At 44.5% G+C, this 20,342-nt stretch overlaps 1 protein-coding gene across 4 annotated transcripts in view; it reads right to left on the bottom strand.

The window, feature by feature from the left end:
- Window positions 1-20,342, bottom strand: part of ARHGAP26 (Rho GTPase activating protein 26) — a 423,503-nt gene that overhangs the window by 4,710 nt on the left and 398,451 nt on the right. For all 4 annotated transcript variants that reach the window (XM_077326941.1, XM_077326940.1, XM_077326943.1 and 1 more), the window contains one exon: window positions 17,638-17,729. In XM_077326941.1, coding sequence (XP_077183056.1) covers window positions 17,638-17,729 — 92 coding nt within the window. The remainder of the gene's footprint in view (window positions 1-17,637; window positions 17,730-20,342) is intronic.

Below are 20,342 nucleotides of genomic sequence, written 5' to 3'. Positions count from 1 at the left end.
GGAAGAAATAAGCAAGAGGTCAGAATCAGAATACATTTATTGGCAAAATAAGACAAAATAAGACAAAATAGTAAAAAAATAGGCATTTAAAGGGTTACAGAGTTCATTAAATTGTGAGTATAATTTAGAATAACCAATAATATCTTGGCTACCATGACAATAAGTGCAGTCTTTGTTGCTTAAAATTACATTAATCAAATGCTTCTCATCCACACAGAATAATTTAATTTTCTTCATAACCCATTAAAGATGACGCTGTTGAACAAACCTAGGAAATGCAATACGTATATGGTAAAGTGTGTCAGGAACATTATGTCCATACAGTCTCTTAGAAGCAGAAATTTGGAGAAATCTGTCCTGAGTCTGTACATTTGAGGGGAAGATGTTTAAATGTGCTAACAGATATTCTCTTCTTAAAGGGCGTATGTCCAAAGTTTGGAGATATACTGGGATAGTCTTACATGATATAGTCTTACATGATATATACCCCAAAATTCAGGTGAACATATACTGTTAGCAAGAGATCCCAATAATTGGGCATCAATGTCTTCCAGTTTCTGCTTTATTAGCTTTGCAATAACTGCTTCCTTTTAGACAGTCAGTGATGGAATATTCAGGCCAATTGTCTGCAGTGTGTAAATCGCTTTATTAAACCAGTTGGACGAATAGTGATCTCCCAAGAGGTTAATTAGTAAACTGTTCGGTTGGGTGTGAAAATGGGTCTTTAACCAGTACTTCAAGAATTGCAACCAAGCTCTGCTTTCTAATTTTGGTTGGCCAAGCTCTGCAACTAAAGTGTGGTTTGCCACACAGTTTGGAACTGCTAATAATTGTCTAAGCAGGGAAGATTGTGTATTTACTAGGTCATTATTAAATGCCTCTATCCATAGTGGGACTCCAAAAAGAATCTGTGGTATTATTTTTACTTTGTATATACCTTAAGGGTAGCTAAAATATTTTTATTACCTTTATGATAGTAAAATTGTATTAAATGAGCCAGAAGGCCTTTCACAACATTAATTACTTTTCTTCTAAGACTTGCCCACTTGTTGTAATTAAAATTTATCCCAAGGTATTTAAAATTATTTACATGTCCTATTTGATTTCTATTTACCAACCAATTAAACTTACAGCGAGTTTTAGCAAAAAACATGACTTTTGTTTTATCATCATTTATTTTTAGTTGTTTTTTTTGTTACAGTAAACAGTAAATCAGTGGTCCGCAACCTTTCTAGGCTGCGGACCAGCGGTGGTGGGGAGGGTGATCGCGTGGCCGTGCATGCGCAGCCGTGCATGCCTGTTTGCACCATGCACGGCCCTGCTTCCCTCTCCCCCCTCCCACAAAACGAAGCTTGCGGGGCCGCTTTGCTTGCGGCCTGGGAAGTTTCTTACTGCGGGGGTGGGGGGTGGGGAGAGGGAGCCGCGGCCCGGTGCTGGGACCTTTGCAGCCCGGTAGTTGGGGACCACCGCAGTAAGTGATCGAAGGTAGCAAATTAGACCTACTTGAGTTTTAGATAGGATTACTGTGACATCCATGTAAAGTAGAAGTGGAGTTGGTCCTTCACCTGTTAAAGGAGGAACTCCGTTCACTTCTTTAAAGGAGGCTTTTAAGGAAATATATATTCAAAAACTTTTAACCTACTGATGCCTCAATTAATGTAATTTTATTGGTAACTATTTTTATTTTTTAAATTTACCAGTAGCTGCTGCATTTCCCACCCTCGGCTTATACTTGAGTCAATAAGTTTTCCCAGTTTTTTGTGGTAAAATTAGGTCCCTCAGATTATATTTGGGTTGGCTTATACTCGAGTATATTCGGTAATTCCCAGCACCCAGCCTTCAGCCTTGGCTTCCAAATGTATTTACTAAAGAACTTTTATGGCAGTTCTATGGCAGGAGTGGGGGTGGAGTGAGAGTGGAAGTGAGGAGTGGGAAAAGATTCTCAGCAAGGAATCCTTATCTTTTGTGTTCAGCCAGACAAAACAAGTAGTTGAATTTATTCCAAAAGCAGAATACAAAGCTCACAATCACCATGATGTCACATTACTTGCTCAGTTTAGAAGTAGGCAAAGTAAATTAAAAATTCCTTAGTAGCTCAACCATACTTCAGTGGCAGTATGATGACGGGTCAGTCTCCCCAGGGAGGCATACCTGGTCCCCTCAACTCCAGGAGGCCACTGGAAACACTTTTATTTTGTACAACATTTGATTAATTTACCAGCAATATTACAACTGTAGTTTTAAATTTTGGGTTTTATGTATTTTACACATATTGTAAGATGTCTTGAGCTCCATAAGAATGGTGGCTAATAAATATTTTAAATAGATAAAAATAAAATAATAAGTATTGTTATTACTTATTACCGTTATTATTATTACTTATTATTGTTATTACTTATTACCGCATATGAGAGCAGAGTAACATAACAAAAAAGTAAAAAATGAATCCCTCCTCCAAATTGCTCACAACCTTACATTTTGATCAGAAGGTATTCAAGTTTAGTTCGATATGGGGTGAGAACTTGAGAATTGAAGGACAAGCTTGAGCCACTTTCTTCCTAAAGATTTCTTTCATGTACCCAATGTACTTCCACATTTACCCCAGCACTGAAATTTAAATTATATCTTCCTTCTCAATTCATATTACACTGTCTTTGAATCTCCCATCTCAATCTTGTTTTTCCACCCTTACATTTTTCTTTTTAAGTTCTGTGTTTATGTAGTTAATAGACCTTAGGAAATTATATTCCTGTTTGTCAAAGCCACTGTGATGACAACGGGGTTATATAAGCCTAGTCATACATGTTGGCCCACAAAAGGAGGAAGGAAGGAAGGAAGGAACTATTATGAAGAAGCCATTTCTGTTCCTATGCTGATAATACAAAGATCGCTCTTGGGAGTGAATGGGCCTTTAAAAAATATCTGGAAAGCTAACTTTCAGGCGTTAAAAGAAATTCTTTTTCTGCCCTGTCCATTAAGATACTTCCTATGACAAGACCTTCCCTTTCAGATTCAAATTCCAAGACATTAGCCCAAGGATTAAATGGGCAGGGATATTGTACAATTACAGTAATTTCATCAATGGAAAGAATTGCAAATTGAACCTAGTGCCTTTTTTGAGACCTTGGGGGTAGGGGATGGGCTGAAAATCAAATTAAACTTATAATCAAATGTTTAAAGATCAGGCTATTGTTAATTCCTGCTCCATGCACAATTTAGTGAGCATAGACAACACTATACTAGACTGACCAATAGTCTGATTAATCTAAGGCAGCTTTTAAGGAGAGAAGTTTCTATTTGATTTCTAGTCTAAATATGTGGAAGTGAAACTTAACATATAAACTGAAATATAAAATTACCTGGATAAATCATTCAAGATATGCCTTTTCCAATGGTCCTGTCAGTAGATGAAAGGACAACAATGTATATTTATCTAATTTTTATCCCACCATTCTTCTCAGGGTAAAATATTTATTTTATTTATTTTTGAATTTGTATACCGCTGCTCTCAATTTGACTTGCAACGGTCCACAGTAAAAAGATAAAAACTAGTACAACACCTAAAAAAACCCTTAAACATTAACATTAAAAGATGGCGATGCAAGAGTTCTTACTCCCACCAACTTGTGCCCCAAAGTTCTCTCATTGGGAGCGAGGGTCCTGATCTAACCAGCACTAAGGGATTCCCCATTGGTAACTCCGGGACCTCACCAAGGCCTCAACCATACGCCAGTGGTTTTATGTGGAATTATTTCATTTTATCCTTCTCTTCACCCCCAGTGATACTACACAAACAGCAGAATCACAATGGCTTTATTGTTTTATGTATCTATATAAACCGTTCCCGCTGGAGCGGTCTAAATAATAGAGTAAGTGGATGGAGAAAGGGGTGGGGCGAGTCCAGGATAAAAACTCGAAGGGGCCAATCGGGAGCCGCTGCACAGTATTTTCAGTACAGTGGGCTTAAATTCGAGTGTTTATTATAAAAGAAGTAGCAACTTTCTGTGTACTTACTCTCTATACTCCCCCCCCATTCTAATCCACTTAGTTTACAGGAACAAAGGGGGGGAGCTCAACCAAATCAGAAACAGAAACCGTTCTTCAGAATCTTGGGGAACCTTATCAAAAAGCTTACTGAAATCCAAGTAAACGTTGTTTACTTGGATTTCAGTAAGGGTTTTGACAAGGTTCCCCCATGATGGGTAAACTGGAGGCCCTCAGACTGTATTTTCGGATATCTGCAGAACCACACCCAGAGTACTTGTCAATGGGGTTTCATCTGATTGGAGGGAACTGAGAAGTGGGTTGTCAAAGGGATTGGTACTGAGTTCAGTACTTTTCAACATTTTTATCAATGTTCTGGATGAAGGGATGGAGTGACTCCTCATTAAATTTGCAGATTACACCAAATTGGGAAGAACAGTGAACACCCCAGAAGATATAGAGTTCAACGAGATCTGAACATGCTGAAAAAGTGGGTAAATGAGAACAAGATGCAATTCAATAAGGAGAAGTACAGAGTTCTACATCTGGGTCACTAAAATGAGAAGCATGCATAATGGATGGGAGATACACTTCTGGGAAGCAGTGTGTGTGAATGACATCTTGGGGTACTTATGGACTGTAAACTAAATACGAGCAGTGTGATGCGGCAATAAAGAACACAAATGTAGTCTTGGGCTGCATTAACAGAGGCATCACATCAAAACTGCAAGATGTCATAGTCCCACTGTATACCATATTGGTCAGTACCGTGTGAAGTTCTGGAGGCCTCACTTCAAAAAGGATGTGGACAAAATTGAGAGGGTACAGATGAGAATGAGGATGATCCGGGACCTGAGCAAAGGCAGAGAGACTTGGAGATGTTCAGCCTGGAGAAGAGGAGGCTGAGAGGGAAGTATCTGAAAGGTTGTCACTTGAAGGAGGGCAGGGAACGGTTCCCGTTGGCAGCAGAAAATAGGGCCCACAGTAATAGGTGTAGAACAATAACACAGTAATATGTGTATAACAATACTGGCTAGATATTAGGAAAAAAATTACAGTCAGAGTAGTTCAGCAGTGGAATTGGCTACCCAAGGAGGTGGTGAGTTTCCCCTCACTAGCAGTCTTCAAGCAGCAGCTAGACAGATACTTATCATGGATACTTTAGGCTGATCCTGCATTGAACAGGGGATTGGACTTGATAGCCTATATGGACTCTTCCAACTCTATGATTCTATGAATCAGAAGAACCATACTTTCCTGTTTAAAGTGGTTTGCTTCAGTGTTGAACACCAAAAGCTCCTCGGATTCACCCAACAAAACTAAGAAGCGTCATGGAACAACTGTCCTCTGGTCAGGTCTGGACATTTTCCCCCTCTCAGATTCAGACTGCATACTTATTTGTTGGCTTTTAAAAGAGGTGTCCACTTCTTTTAAAAAGATTTAAAGTTATCAACAAAATGAACATCATATGATACCTTAAAGGACTTCAGATGAGCAGACCAGTACATGATGTGTTTATTAAGGTTACATAAAAACAAAAGTCATGACTAGACTTCTAAGAAAATCTATAAGAAAAGCACATATACGAAACCTCCTCTCAATTTTATAGCAAGCTCATGTCTGAACTTTCAGGTCCTGGATATCAGGCAGATAACAAATGAATACCAGAAGGAAAAATATGCATCTTTTTATTGCAAATCCATAACTCTTAATAACATCACCCATATGGAACCTATACAGCACTTATTAAATTGTTCAGATTTTCTGTTTTTCTTCACATCTGTTTCCCATGCAGCACTAGCTGACTTTCCATCTGTTCCATTTCTGTTTAATTTATACCCCACAGAGCCCATTGTTTCCAATTCAGTTTATCCACGGACATTTTATATTCACAACCTAATTTTACATTCTCAAATTTGCTTTTGTTAAGTGACCTGATTTCTTTACCTTGTATATATTTTAAAAAATTATCTTCTATTGATTGCAGTGCCCTGGGATTCAGGTACACCCACATTCACATCTTTTCTTTAACTAGTATTTTTAAGCATAATGCATAAATAGGTCCCATATTCTTTCCCCTGCCTCTAACTTATCCCAAACTCTGAAAGGAATGTATGCAACTAAATTAAAATAGTTAATTTCCATAGTTATTAGATTAGAACACTGATGTGGCCACATAATATGGCCACTTATCAAACTTATCAAAAACTCCAAACCAGAGCTCTTCTTTTGAATAATGTTCAGCTTTAAAATCTCCCACCATAATTCAGAACTAACACACTATGTTGGCTGGTTAAATATTCCTCACACAAAGAAGTAATATTTTCAGCAGTATCTTAGGTGCACAAACATTAGCAAGGCCATCTTAGTCAAACTGTTCTGTTCTCAATCTCACAAAGCTAGGATTTGTTTTTTCCCCTTTCATTCAGAGAGAGTAACCTGGAAACAGCTGCTTTGTCTTTTATATATTACAGTGAACTAAATATGGATGGATTATTTGTTCCCATATTTAAAATTTAAGTTGTCAGTACAAAGATGCATCACTGTGATATTTCTCCTCTGGCTGCTGTATAGCAATTTTAGTAACTATGAAGATCTAAGCTGCTCCTGATTTACAGATAACACTGACATTACAGTCTCTAAATTCTTTCTCTGCTGCAACCAGCAGCTACTCTCTTTCCAAAATCTTCTTGATCATAACACTTACGGTCTTGAATAGAGTGGCTAAATTATGGTCCAGTTCAAAATAACTAGGAGGCAACCCACTGGATAGATTTCCATTCCTAAGGCTGCCCTTTGACTACTCTGGAGGAGAGCCTGCTTTGTGTTACCAGTGTTGCTCTCAAAATCACAAGTCACAGTGCCCGTGACAAAGTTTCAACATCTCCACTGAAGGACACTTAGGAATAGTATACAATATTTGACAGGAACAAAGACACATACGTTTAGCCAGAATGATTGTGCATGTCTAAGTATTATTTTCTTTTACACAAGGAAATGGGGGAAGTGCACAGCAGAATAATGTCAGCGGTCTGGAATTGTGTACTCATGTCTACTGAGGAAGAAACAGATGGAGTTAATATTTTGGAGAGTCCTTAACTGGTCCTAGCCACATCAGAATATGTATGTGAAGAAGACACAGCAGGATATATGAGTAAAATATAATTAAGTTTTTAAAAATATATAGACTCTCTACAGAGTGGTTAAGACATGTGAAGCAACTCCAGGAAAAAATCTTATTGGGATCAGAGAGCAGGCTTAGTGGCAGACTATTTGCTTTGAGTTTGCATGCAGTAGGCCCTTGGTCTATCCAGTGACAAGGATTAGGTACAACAGAAGCAGAGTCCAGTGGCACCTTTAAGACCAACAAAGATTTATTCAAGGCGAGCTTCCGAGTGCAAGCACTCTTCCTCAGACCAAATGAATAACCATCATAACTGTGGAGATATAAGGCATAAGCAAATTATGGCAAATTATAGCAAATTAGTAAACTTAGGTACTAGGTGATGTGAAAGGCCTGGTACTCTGGAAAGTCAGCACAGCTAATAAGAACCTTGATGGACTCATGGTTTGACTCAGTATGAGGCAGCTTCATACATTTCAACTGAGAAGTGTGTGTTTTGTTCAGTCCAAGAAAGTATTAGGAAGGTTTGCAAAATGTATACTGCTATGTTTTGTTTATGCCAATTGTCAAACCTTGCAAACAGACTATTCTAATTGTCCAATTGTTATTTAGATGGATGGTATCCACAGAAAATCACATTTTTCAGAAAATCAAATTTTTCTTTCTTTTTTTCTGCACAGGAGACAGAAATACAGCTAGGAATCTCACAGTAATTTTAAAGAACGTAACAGTATGATGAAGCAGTTAGCAGGTCAGACTAGGGGCCATTCCGCACAAGGACCAATGTTGCCAATTGTTTACAGAATGCAGAAACGCTATATTAAACAGTGGAATTTCGTCATTCCACATACCATTTTTTTTAGTGTAATATAGAAGTCCCAGTAGCGTTTCATTCATTCCCCACAGGTTTGCAGTCTCACTGGAATCGCAACAAAGGAAGCGATTTTTTTCTGCGCTTCTTCCTGCCCCTGGCCATCAATCAAACGGAACAGCCAATGGGCTGTTGCGTTCATGCTCACGAAAAGCCCCTTTCCCTTTAAGAACTGTTTTTTTTTTAAACCAAACATATCCGTTGCAACAAATCTTTAGCCAGTGAAGCCTCGCTGGTTTGTTGCTTTCACCAGTCTAAGGGGGAAAAAATGGCGATCGCTTTTCCGGAAGTTCAGGGCAAGAGTGGGAGAGGGACTTTCTTTCTACCACTACATTGAGAACGCACATGTCTTTCGCTGGTTTGTTGCAGCTTGTGCGCAGAAGTTTATCGGCTTTTTCAGGGGGAATCCACTTTTCCCAATTCCCCAAAAAGCACTACAACGAAGCGCTTTTTGCGGGAATGTTGCAGGAGTGTTGCAGATTGGGTGCGACATCATGCGGAACATTTAAGTCGTGCAGAATGGCCATAGGACTGTGAACGTTGGGTTTTATTTGTTTATTTGTTTGTTTATTTATTTATAATTTGATTTCTAGACTGCTGTTCCCATCAAACTGTCTCATGGCGGTGTGCAGCATATATATAAAACATTGTACATAAAATCTTAAAACAATAAAATCCCCAAATCTTGTCCCCATAAAATGACCATTGAATACTTACCGTGAAGGGTCCTTCTCTCCTGGGGTATAAGAGGACATCTTGCTGGGTGAGATTCCACCGTCGGATCAAGGGAGGCAGGAACTTCACAGTTCTTCTTCCTGTCCCTAGGTGGCCTCACCCGGCCTCCTCAGTTCGCCCACTGCCATAGCTGATCGCAGGCATTTTCTTAACTACAACATATGACCTAGGAACCTCTTAGCAGAAGAAGAACGAAAGACACGTCACAGTGAACAAAAACGAAACAAGCACATTATGACATATCAAGACACATGCCAAAACTCTGCTCTGGGTTAACTTCCCGATGCCTTACGGCCAGGTAAGCTCTTTTTCTTCGCTTGACGATGGCAGGGAGGGATCAAGATGTCCTCTTATACCCCAGGAGAGAAGGACCCTTCACGGTAAGTATTCAATGGTCATTCTCCTCCTGGAGAGGACATCCTGCTGGGACCTCCCATAGCAGTCCGCAGAATTTAGGGTGGGCCATCGTCGTCTGTGTTGATTACGTTTTGCAGCACTCTTCGCCCAAACGCCGCTTCGGCTGAGCTGTACGCGTCAATCTTGTAATGGCGAATGAATGTTGAGGCGTTAGCCCATGTTGCTGCTCCGCATATTTCGAGAATCGATGCTCTGCCAAAAAAGGCCGCTGACGTTGCTGTGCTCCGTACTGAATGAGCTGTAATACCCTGTGGTGGGGTCAACTTCTGAGCCACATACGCTTCCGCAATTGCCGCTCTAAGGCAACTACCAATGGCCCTGCTGGATAGCTTCGAACCCTGGTTGGGAGCTGCAATGGACACGAATAACGAGTCGGACTTTCTTATGTTCTCTGTTCTGATAATATAGGCCTTTAAGGCTCGCCGCACGTCTAGGGTGTGCCAAGTTATCTCTTTGGGATGAACCGGGTTCGGACAAAAGGATGGTAGGATTAGGTCTTGACCAAGATGAAAACTGGATAGCACCTTTGGCTTGAAGGCCGGATCTGTTCTAAGTACCACTTTATCTTTATGAAAGATACAGAGCTCCTTTCTGACCGATAGAGCTGCCAGCTCTGATATCCTTCTGGCCGATGTCACTGCCATTAAGAAGATCGTCTTCATTCTCAGGTGTTTTAAAGATATGTCCATTATGGGCTCGAAGGGATGTTTGGTCATTCCCGTTAGGACTTTATTCAGGTTCCAAGTGGGGAACCTATGGGTAATTGGGCCCTGGATTTGGGTGGCTCCTTTTAGGAAGCGGACAATATGAGGATGCTTGGAAATGGGTTTTCCTTTAAAGTTTGGAAGGACGGATACTAGTGCTGCTACCTGCCGGCGGAGGGTGGCCACCCTCAGTCGCTTTGCCATACCATCTTGCAGGAACTGCAGCACATCTCGCAGTCTTGGAGTCAGGTGATTCACCTTCTTCCTTTTGCACCAGCGAACGAACGCCTTCCAAGAGGCATTGTAGATCCTATTGGTGGACTGGCGTCTGGATGCCATGATCGTCTTGACTACTTCTGTACTGTAGCCTTCAGTTAAGAGGTGGCCCCGCTCAATCTCCAGGCGGTCAGTTGAAGCCATTCCGAGTCCGGATGCCAAAGGGGCCCTTGTTGAAGCATGTCCGGCTGTACTGGTATCAGCAGAGGTTCCCTCACCGACATACGCACTAGGGTCGAGAACCACGGTCGACGAGGCCATCTGGGAGCTATCAGTATCACCTCCGCCCTGAGCTCCTTGACTCTTGCCAGCAGGCGTGTTATTATCGGAAATGGAGGGAAGGCGTAAAGCAGGCCCTCCGGCCACTGGGCCAACAGGGCATCTGTGTTTTCCGCTGAAGGATGGAAGTACCTGGAGAAGAATCTGGGCATCTGGCTGTTTTCTGCTGTCGCGAATAAGTCTAGCCTTGGTTGGCCTAAGACTGATGTTACCCAGGTGAAGATTTGCGGTTTCAACCGCCATTCGGCCGTGGACACTGTCGCTCTGCTCAGCCAGTCTGCTTGGACGTTTTCCTTTCCTTTTATGTATTCTGCCCGTATCGATGACAGGTTGGCTTCCGCCCAGGCCAAGGTCTGCATGGCTTCCCTGTGAAGGTTTGAGGACCTGGACCCTCCTTGGTTGTTCAGGTAGGCTTTGGTTGCTATGTTGTCCGTTCTGACCAACACGTGAGTGTGCTTTAGTTGACAACTGAAGTGATGTAACGCTCTGCGGACCGCCTTCATTTCTAGGACGTTTATGGGAAGTTTTGACTCCTCTGAGGAGCATCTTCCCTGGGCTGATTGGTTCTCTAGCGTGGCTCCCCAGCCCCTCAGACTTGCGTCTGTGAATAGTTGTTTTTCCTTCCTGGGACCGAATAGCTTTCCCTTGGACAGGTTGGCGTTGTTGGTCCACCAGGTTAAACTGGTCTTGACGTCTATTGGTACCTTCACTTTCTTGTCCAGTTTTATTGATATTTGGTGTTGGAATGGGCGTAATAAGCCCTGGAGTCGGCGCGAATGTAGTCTCCCCCATTGTACCGTACAGAGGTTCGATACCAAGACGCCCATCATGCTCGCTAGCGTCATTAGGGGTGACGTTCTTCCCTTTATTATCTGATTTGCCAATCTTCTGGTTTTTTGTATTTTTTCTTCTGTCATGAAGAGCCTGGACGCTACCGTGTCTATTTGTACGCCCAGATGTTGAAGGGACTGAGACGGGGTTAGGGAACTTTTTTGGAGGTTCACGATGAATCCGAAGTCTTGAAGGATTTGCATCGCGATAGTGGTGTGGCTGACCGCTTGCTGGAGGGACTGGGCTCTCAGCAACAAGTCGTCCAAATATGGATGCAGGTGAATTCCCTGCTTTCGCAGGTAGGCCACCGGAGCGATTAACAGCTTCGAGAAAACTCTGGGTGCGGTCGAGAGTCCAAATGGTAAGGCTTTGTATTGGTAGTGGTTCCGGCCCACGCAGAACCTGAGGAATTTCCTGTGACCGTGTCGGATCGGGACATGCAGGTACGCTTCTGTGAGGTCTAGTGATGTGAGGTACTCTCCTCTTTGTATCGCCTCTGAGATGGATTTGAGTGTTTCCATCCTGAAATGACGAAGTTTGATAAAGCGATTTAGAAATTTTAGGTCTAGGATTGCTCGCCAATCCCCGTTGGATTTTGGTACTGTGAAAAACACCGAGTAGACCCCCGTCCTTTCCTCTCCGTGAGGTACGGGTTCTATTGCCTCGATGTCTATCAGGTGTTGTATGGCGGCTTGGGTTCTTTCTAGTTTTGTTTGGACTTTGGGTGGGGTGACTGTACGAAGTGGTTTGGTGGGATTCTTAGGAATTCGATGGCGTAGCCCTTTTCTATAATTTCCAATGACCAGCTGTCCGCCTGGTATCTTGTCCATTGTTCCAAGAATCGGGCTAGTCTTCCTCCCACCGGGACGATGGAGTCATGCCTTGTGAGACTTCCCGTCTCTTTCCTGTTTTGGAAGAGGGTATCCCCTCTGGAACCTGTTGGGGTAGCCACCCCTGAAGGTCTGTCTGTTGTTGGACCAGCCAGATCTCCTGTCCTGTCTTTGTCTGCTATATGAACCAAAGGAACGAAACCTGTAAGTTGGGAGAACCGCCTATCTGTTCTCCTCAGGTTTCTTGGCATTACTCTCTTTTTATCACGTGTTTCCACGAGGACCTTGTCCAAGGACTCCCCAAAGAGCTTGGATCCATGAAATGGATATGCCGTGACGATTGACTTTGCTTTGGTGTCCGCCTGCCATGCTCTCAGCCACAGTGTTCTCCTTGCTGCCGCCGCGGTGGCCATGGCTCTGGCGTTGAATATGGATGCATCTAAGGTGGCATCTGCTGAAAAACAGGCCGCTTTTAGCACTCTATTCATTCCTTCTGCCACCCTCTTATCTGGGTCTGGTAGTAGCTGGATCAGCTTCTTTACCCACATGATTGTGGCCCTTGATACAATTGATGCTATAGAGGACGCTCTTATAGACATTGCTAAGGTTTCATGGGTTTTACGTAAGGCGAAATCCGCCTTTTTATCCATTACATCCCTCACGGATCCCTGGCCATCTTCCGAGAGAAGACCATAGGATTGCAGCCCTACTACTGGGGCATCCACAATCGGTGTTCTTAAGATTTCTTCTGCATAATCAGGCATCGTGTACAGCTTTCTTGCATATGCTGGCAACTGTCTGTTTGCCATGGGCTTTTCCCATTCTGCCCTAATTTTTTTCTCGAAAAATACTGGTAGGGGAAAGTTTCTAGGGACATCCTCCTCTGGGGGAAAGTATTCTTTGTTGCCATAAGGCCTTCTGGGGTCCTGATCCTCTGGATCCTCCGTTCCCTGTTTCCATTTTAAGTCTAATGCGTTAAGGCATTTTGATAAGAGATACTGATAGTCTTCTGGTTTAAAAAATCTTTTGGATACCTCAGGTAATTCCATAATCTCAATCACTTCTTCATCAGATAAAAATTCCCCATCTTCCTTTACTGAGGATTCATCTGCTGTGGAAGGATTATCCCCCCTGTCAGGGCTCCAATGGGGTCTTTTGCGCGCTGCCTTTGTGGGCCAGGAAGGTCTATGCTCGGCCAGATCCCCATATTCCTCCCTCTCTGAGTCAGGGGAAGCCTGCCTGTAATATCTATGCCCCTCAGGCCCTTTTTCCCTTTTCTCTAGCTGTGCTTGCACCACCTCTGAAATACAAGCAATAAGTTCCTTTGATAATAAATGTTGCCCACTGGGCCTTACTGTATCCCTAGATTGACTCTCCTCTCCGTCCATCTCGGCTCCGGTCTCCTCGCGAGCAAGCGTGGACTGGGCCGCAGCTGCAGAGCCTCCCGCCCGATTTTCATCAAAATGGCCGCCGCGCGTCTTCTCCTTGCTTTTTCCCCGCGCTTCTGTCTTCTTGCGGCGTTTTGCCGCTTGGCGGCTTGGCTCCGCGTTGGCTGGTTTAGGGACGGCCTGCGGCGCGCCCTCCAGCATCTTGTGCTCCTGCTCTGTTGGCTCCATCGGTGCCTCCAGTTCTCCGTCGGACAGGAGGTCGTCTGCCATGGCACAGAGCGGAGCCGGCATAGGGGCTTCGCAGGGAGGTTTGCCTTTAACGGCTTTCTCCAGAGCCGAGCCTTCAACAAGGTGGAGGGGGGGGGAATTTTTTTTTTTTTTTTTAAAGAGGAGAGACAAACGGAGACTGACAAACACGAAGGTATTTTCCAGAAAGGGTAAGTAGATCAGAATGAAGTAAATAGAAGAAGAATAGACTGAATTCAATTCGGGATCTCTCAGCTCAACTGCTCTCCCTCCGAGGCAGAAACCGAACTGAGGAGGCCGGGTGAGGCCACCTAGGGACAGGAAGAAGAACTGTGAAGTTCCTGCCTCCCTTGATCCGACGGTGGAATCTCACCCAGCAAGATGTCCTCGCCCCAGGAGGAGAATAAACATAACAACAGAATACAATAAAACAAGATGGTGGTACAACTGATAATGCACTTTTAGTGCACTTTCTGCTCTGCACAAGAAAATCCAGCTGCCAAAGCACACTGAAAGTACATTATCTAATGTGTGCATAATGGGCCTTGGGTTCTAATCCCCCACTCACCTGTAAAGCCTATGGGATAATGGATCTCAGCCTAATTTACCTGGTTGTTGTGTAAACAGTATTTAGGAGAGGGTGATCCATGTGTACTACCTTGACCTACTTGAAGCAAGGGTGAATAAACATGGGATGGAGAGATAAAGGCAGCATGGACAAACAGGCTTTGTGCCTCATAATGCTTAAAGGGCTATCACTGGCTTTGTCTTTCCACAGCACTTATAATGCTGTTCCTTGTAAAAGAAATATAGACTGCAAGAAAGTGTGCAAACAAGTACTGCTGTGGCAGCTCTCAGCCAGGTAGTAAAGTCAAGGTCCCGTCCTGATGTCTGCATTATTGCATAGGCACCAGACCTCATATCTATACATGGATCACCTATCCATACATTTTCCTCCATAAACACAAATTGGGGATGGTAAGTTTAGATGAGAATCAAATTGAAAGGAAGATGGGGAGTTAAATAACCTTCCTTTTTGCCCTCCCTCCAGTATCTCCCTTGAAACGGCTGATGCTGCAAATTGTAAACAAGCAAGCAAACAAACTCAGCAAAAAGGATCCACCCATAGTCTGATTAATGTGAAACAGACTTGCGTAGCCCATTTTACTTGCTGGCTATCATGCACAGGATTACAGCACAATCAATATAGCAAGCACTGTAAGGAAAATATTTGAAACCAAATTAAACAAAATGGGGACCCCCCCCCAAAAAAAAATGATTTCTCTGTTCGTAAGAACAGCCCTGAGTTCATGAAGAAAGGGTGGGAAAATCAATATAATAATAAATAAATACATTTGATTAATTATATATAATATATAATATAAAATATATTTTTATATTTTATTATATAAATTATATTTATAGGAGGGCAGGCCATGAGGGCGGCGGAGCTCAGTGGGCTGGGTTGGCAAGGTCAGGTTTGTGCAGTGTGGCCGGGGGCTCGTGGCCTACCTGGAGTGCGGGGTAGGCTGGCAGGCCGTGGTGGAGGGCGGCGGCACCGGCGCTGGGGGCTCCTGAAGTATGTCGGTAGTGGCGGAGCTCCCAAGGCGTCCTCCGGAGGGCGGCAATGACTGGGTGGGGCGAGGGGGCGATGTCCCATTGCGGTGGCGCGTCCGGCGGCGACTGAAGAGGCGATGGGGCTCTGACGCTCCCGACACAGGCAGGCCGAGTTCCAAAATGGCGGCCGCCGCAGCATCGGCGACGGCAGGGCGGAGCAGCGACGGGTGAGCGCGGAGAGACGGGCCCTGCACGGCGACCGCGTCCCCGGCGCCGCCGCGGCTTGGCGGCGGCTCGGCCGGTCTCCTTTTGGCCGGGAAGAAGTCGCGAAGTCGACGCCGCCAGTCTTGCAGATCGTTGAGCGGTGGTGGCTGGCCGGGCTTGACTCAGGCGCCTCCGGCCTCGACTCAGGCGGCGGGTAGGGAGTTCCCGGCAGCCGCGCTCCACGCGATTGCCGGGGGTTCCCTCGGGCGGCGGCCTGACGCGGCGAGAGTCGCCGAGAGGCACCTGAGTCGGCGAGAGGCGCTTTGCTGCGTCTGGCCGGCGGGCAGGCGGCGGCCTGACGCGGCAAGAGGCGCTTCGCTGCGCGCGGCTCGCAGTTCCTGGGGCTGGGAATCGGAGGCACCAATCGGCAGGCGCAAAGCGCCTGCCGATTGGTCCCTCCGATTGTCTGTCATGAGGAAGGGTCCAATCTGGACCCTTCCTCATCCCGGACTCATCCCGCCCCAGGACCTCTTACTGTTTTATTTAGTCCGTGGCGCCCGCGGCACCACGGGCGGTGTTAAGATATATATATATATATATATATATCAATCACTTTTTAGCTTTTTGACTTCATATATATACACACAAGGTTGATTTTCATTCCCATTTCTGCCTCCCATTTCTGGCTGCAAAAGTGTGCTTTATTCAAGAAGTATTATCATAATGGCATCTTATTTATTTATTTATTTACTTACTTACTATTTATATAGTGCCCTCCCTTTTGGCTCAGGGAGTTTACAGTGAAAATAGAGAAATGGCAATACAACACTAGTCCCTGGCATGATACATAAGCATTCATGAACCCACAACATATATATTACATGCAACAAATAACCGTATTGACATCAAAAGGCAGAACTTTACCGATTCTGCATCTGCGTAACGATTAACTGTGGTAACTGAAGTTTACCAGGCTTTGGGAGTGTTTTTCAAATTACACTGAGTGCAGGCTGGTGGTGGGAGGGGCCCTTGGGTCTTTAGCTTTGTTTTTATTGGCCCCAACCAAAGGCTTGGTGGAACAGCTCCATTTTACAGGCCCTGCAGAATTGTTCCAGTTCTGGTAGGGCCCTGGCAGGGCAAAGTCTCATCGATTTTCATCTGATTATGCTGATCACCCTCTTGCTCTTGTTCTGTTTCCTTATGTGCCCAAGAGTCAGGGGGAAGCATCTTAAATAGGAAAGAACACCAAGGATTCTGTCAGCACCTTTCTTGCTCTACCTGACAATATTTTCTCTTTGATAAGGCAGGAAGCAGGCTTTCTCTCCAGCCTAGAGGTCCAGGCACTCAGGGGCTTCACAGTTACTTCTCACTCACTTAATCTGTACTTTTTCAAATCCTGATAAAGCCCACAGTTACGACCTCTGTTTCTGGCAACGTTTAACAAGTGTAGTAAGCGAGTCAGTCAGGTACAATACAGGCATAGAGAGACAAGGTACTGTTCACCAACCCCATGTGAGCCTCAGAATGACTTTTCAGAGTTCCTGCCATCTCCATCTGTTGATTCATTATCCACCTCATTAAACTCAAAACCTTTCAATATAATCTGAACACTGAATTTAACAGCTGGGAAAAGATTACACTAACTATATGGCACTACATTAATTTTTGTCTGCATTTCCCCATGTAAGATAACACCTTGAGGCTTTCCTTCCACCAGATTTCAAATGAGCTACTGTCCTTGCAGCTTAGGTTGCCAGCTCTGGGTTGGGAAACACCTGGAGATTTCGGGGATGGAGCCTGGGGAGGGACTGCAACATGCCAAAGAGTCTGATGTTCAAAGCAGCCATTTTCTCCAGGGAACTGATCATGGTTGTCTGGAGATCGATGGCAATGGCAGGTACCCCCTGGAGATTGGCAACCGTGTTTGGAACCCCAAATGTACATGCTCTTGTGCATGATGTATAATTTGGCTCTCATAATCTAAAGTTTCAGTCTGACAATTCAGTGCAGCATTTTGGTGTGCTGAGGGTTCTCCAGGGAGTCAGAATGCTCTGTTCTATTTTACCACAAGTTTGAATGAAGGTGGGAGTTTTAGATTATTCTACTCTGTGGAAAACAGAAGCCTTCAGCAAAATCATCCCAATGTTTGTTCTGTATTTTGTTGGAGTCCCCACCCTTGAATATTACTCACCGTTATCAAATATCGTGCCTGCAGTGAAGGAGAGTTCTGAGTCGTGTTCTGCTTTACAAGCATATAAAGCTCTGGCTTTGCGGAACGGTGAGCTGGGAAAATAAAATCAGTTGGGTATTAAGAGAGTTTCTATATGTTTGCAATATAAAAAGATGTAAGAGGTATCAAATGGCATGGTGAAAATAATAGCAGAGGTTTTGGGGGAGAGGGGAACTCAACAATATCCTTTTTTTCAAAACCCCAAAATTTTTGCTGAAACCACATTTCATAACTTCCGACATTTTCCTAAGAGCATTATTATAGCAGTTGAAATTCAGGCCTTTACTTGGTTGCCCAACGTACTGAGCAATACTATGTCACAGCATCCAAGAAGAAGAAAACAATATAACATAGAAAAAGGAGGAACAATTTGGCAGACGGCTCAGAATATCTTTGACAGTTGCTGATAAAAGGTGTTTAGCTAGGCACCTGGCTTGAGGTGGACATAAACTCCAATGGCTCTGTCTCCTCAGTACAGTAAATCATTTGGGGTGGTATCTTTTATTAAGGGTATTTTGCCTTACAGCTGTTTTTTCACCCTAGCTGTGAAATCTGGGCTCACTATTATTTTCCAAGACTGTGACTGACTCTACTTTGGTTCGGAGTAATTAAACAGGGTTCTCTTGCCCCTGAGAAGAAGCAAATTTACTAGGTAAGAAGGTCTTCTTCTCACTTTCTTAAGTAGGAAGAAAGTTTAAGCCAATATATGGGGGAGGGGGGAAGGTATTCCAAGCTCCAATACTCTGATAGTTAAGCCCAGGGACTTGAGGAATTTCTGGCTGCCTCAGTAGAGTCATGTGCCAACTGTATGTCCTCAGAATGTAGGCCCACACAGACTATTCTACCATTTTCTTCAAGGACCTTTTCTGCATGAGGATTTCAGCCCTTGTCTGATAACAGGCTCAATTCCTGCTTCTAGATGATATTGAGGCCAGCCTGGAGCTGGCCTGACTCAGGCCCTCCATTGCCCTGTGTCGGATTCAACACAGATTCTTCCACGTTCCCTTCCTTGCCATAGGCATAATCAGGCCCGTGCGGCAGGGAAGAGTCAGGCTGTCGAGGCCCAGCTCCTCTCCTGACTACAGTGCCCTAGAAGGGATAAAAAATGCCCCCGCTGGCTCTGCTCAGCTGCGCAGTGCTGTGGAGCTGCCTGGAGCATTTTTTTTTAATGAGGAGGGTATTGTGCAACTATGTCCCTAATCAGGAAAGTCACTTGGAATCTGTAAATCTGGTCCTCTTTATTTAATGGATATCCACTCTGACTGACAGTGTGGTGAAAGAAAGCTTATTGTTACAAGAAACAAAAACCTGTAGTGTTAGAGGGGTCTATGTAGAATTTAAGCCTGCTACTGCTCACTCGGAGCAGATTAGGGGAAAATGATAATAATTTTAACCTTTAAAACCTAATGAAAGCTACATTAATTCCCCCCCTCATATATATAAATGGGGACCTGACCAGAAGAAGACTATCATTGTGAACATTACATAACCTTTTATATACATGACCCTGAACTGGCAGATATTATGGCTACCCAAGTGGGAAAGTGAAGAAAATCCACAACCAAACTGGGGGAGGGGGGGACTTAGAAAAGACCAAAGGGGGGAACCCAAAAGGGAGGGGAAAAAAAACAGCTAAGACAATTAAAAATGGGGGGGGGGTTGACTAAACCCATTCAAAAAAAAGCAGGGCTCCTTCAGTGCCTTTCCCATGCTGCCGATTTCAGGCATGGAATATGTTGGCCTCAAGTGGGATGCAGCTGAGAGCTTGGCCATCTGGGTAGCAGTATACTACGCACCCAATGCACCACCAGATGCCTTGTCAGCCCTGCTGGAGGTGGTAGCAGCCTGGACAATACAGTTTCCTAGACTAATGATCCTTTAATGTCCATCCTGAGATGCTGTCCTCTGGAATTGGGTTGGACCTGGTATTGGCCATGGTGACACTGCAGCTGTTTGTCACAGGCCCCACCCATCAGGCAGACTATACCCTGGATCTGATCTTCAGAACAGGACTGGAAGTGGAAGTGATAGCAACCAACCCTGTTCTATGGTCAGATCTCCTCAGTTGGGTGCCAAGCAGATTTTGGCTTGCCCAAAGAGACTTATGGACCCTGACAGATTCCTGAATGCTCTGAGGGTCCCAATGCCTCCTGATACTTCTCTACATGAACTAGTCAGTGACTGGCATGACAGCATTCCTAGAACCATCCCAGTCGAGCCTCCGACCTGGCCATGGGGTGGAGGCAGCACTGGTCACCCTAATGCAGTGGTCCCGAAACTGCGGGCCATGGCCCGGTGTCGGGCCCGCGGGCGCGGTCCGCGCGCGGGGGGGTGCGGCCCGATGCCCTGCCGGTCCCCAGCCTCAGAAAGGTTGGGGACCACTGCCCTAATGGACAACCTCTGCCGCCAGCTGGACTGAGGCAGGTCAGCACTGCTAATACTACTCAACCTCTGAGCAGTGTTTGACATGGAAGATCATGAGCTGCTCGCTTGCTGCCTCAACAATAATGGGATATGAGGGCACAGCCCTGCAATAGCTTTCTTCCATCATGCAAAGCTACTAGTGCCCTATCTGGCTCCAGAATACCTAGGCACAGTGATCCAGGTGACAGTCACTTCTAGGATGGATTTCAGCAGCTCACTCTATGTGGCCCTATCCTTATCTC

This window comes from Paroedura picta, chromosome 3 (genome assembly GCF_049243985.1).
Source record: "Paroedura picta isolate Pp20150507F chromosome 3, Ppicta_v3.0, whole genome shotgun sequence".
In the NCBI taxonomy this organism is placed as follows: Eukaryota; Metazoa; Chordata; class Lepidosauria; order Squamata; family Gekkonidae; genus Paroedura; species Paroedura picta.
Note: the sequence above shows the minus strand (reverse complement) of the source record. Positions and strands in the feature narration are given on the sequence as shown.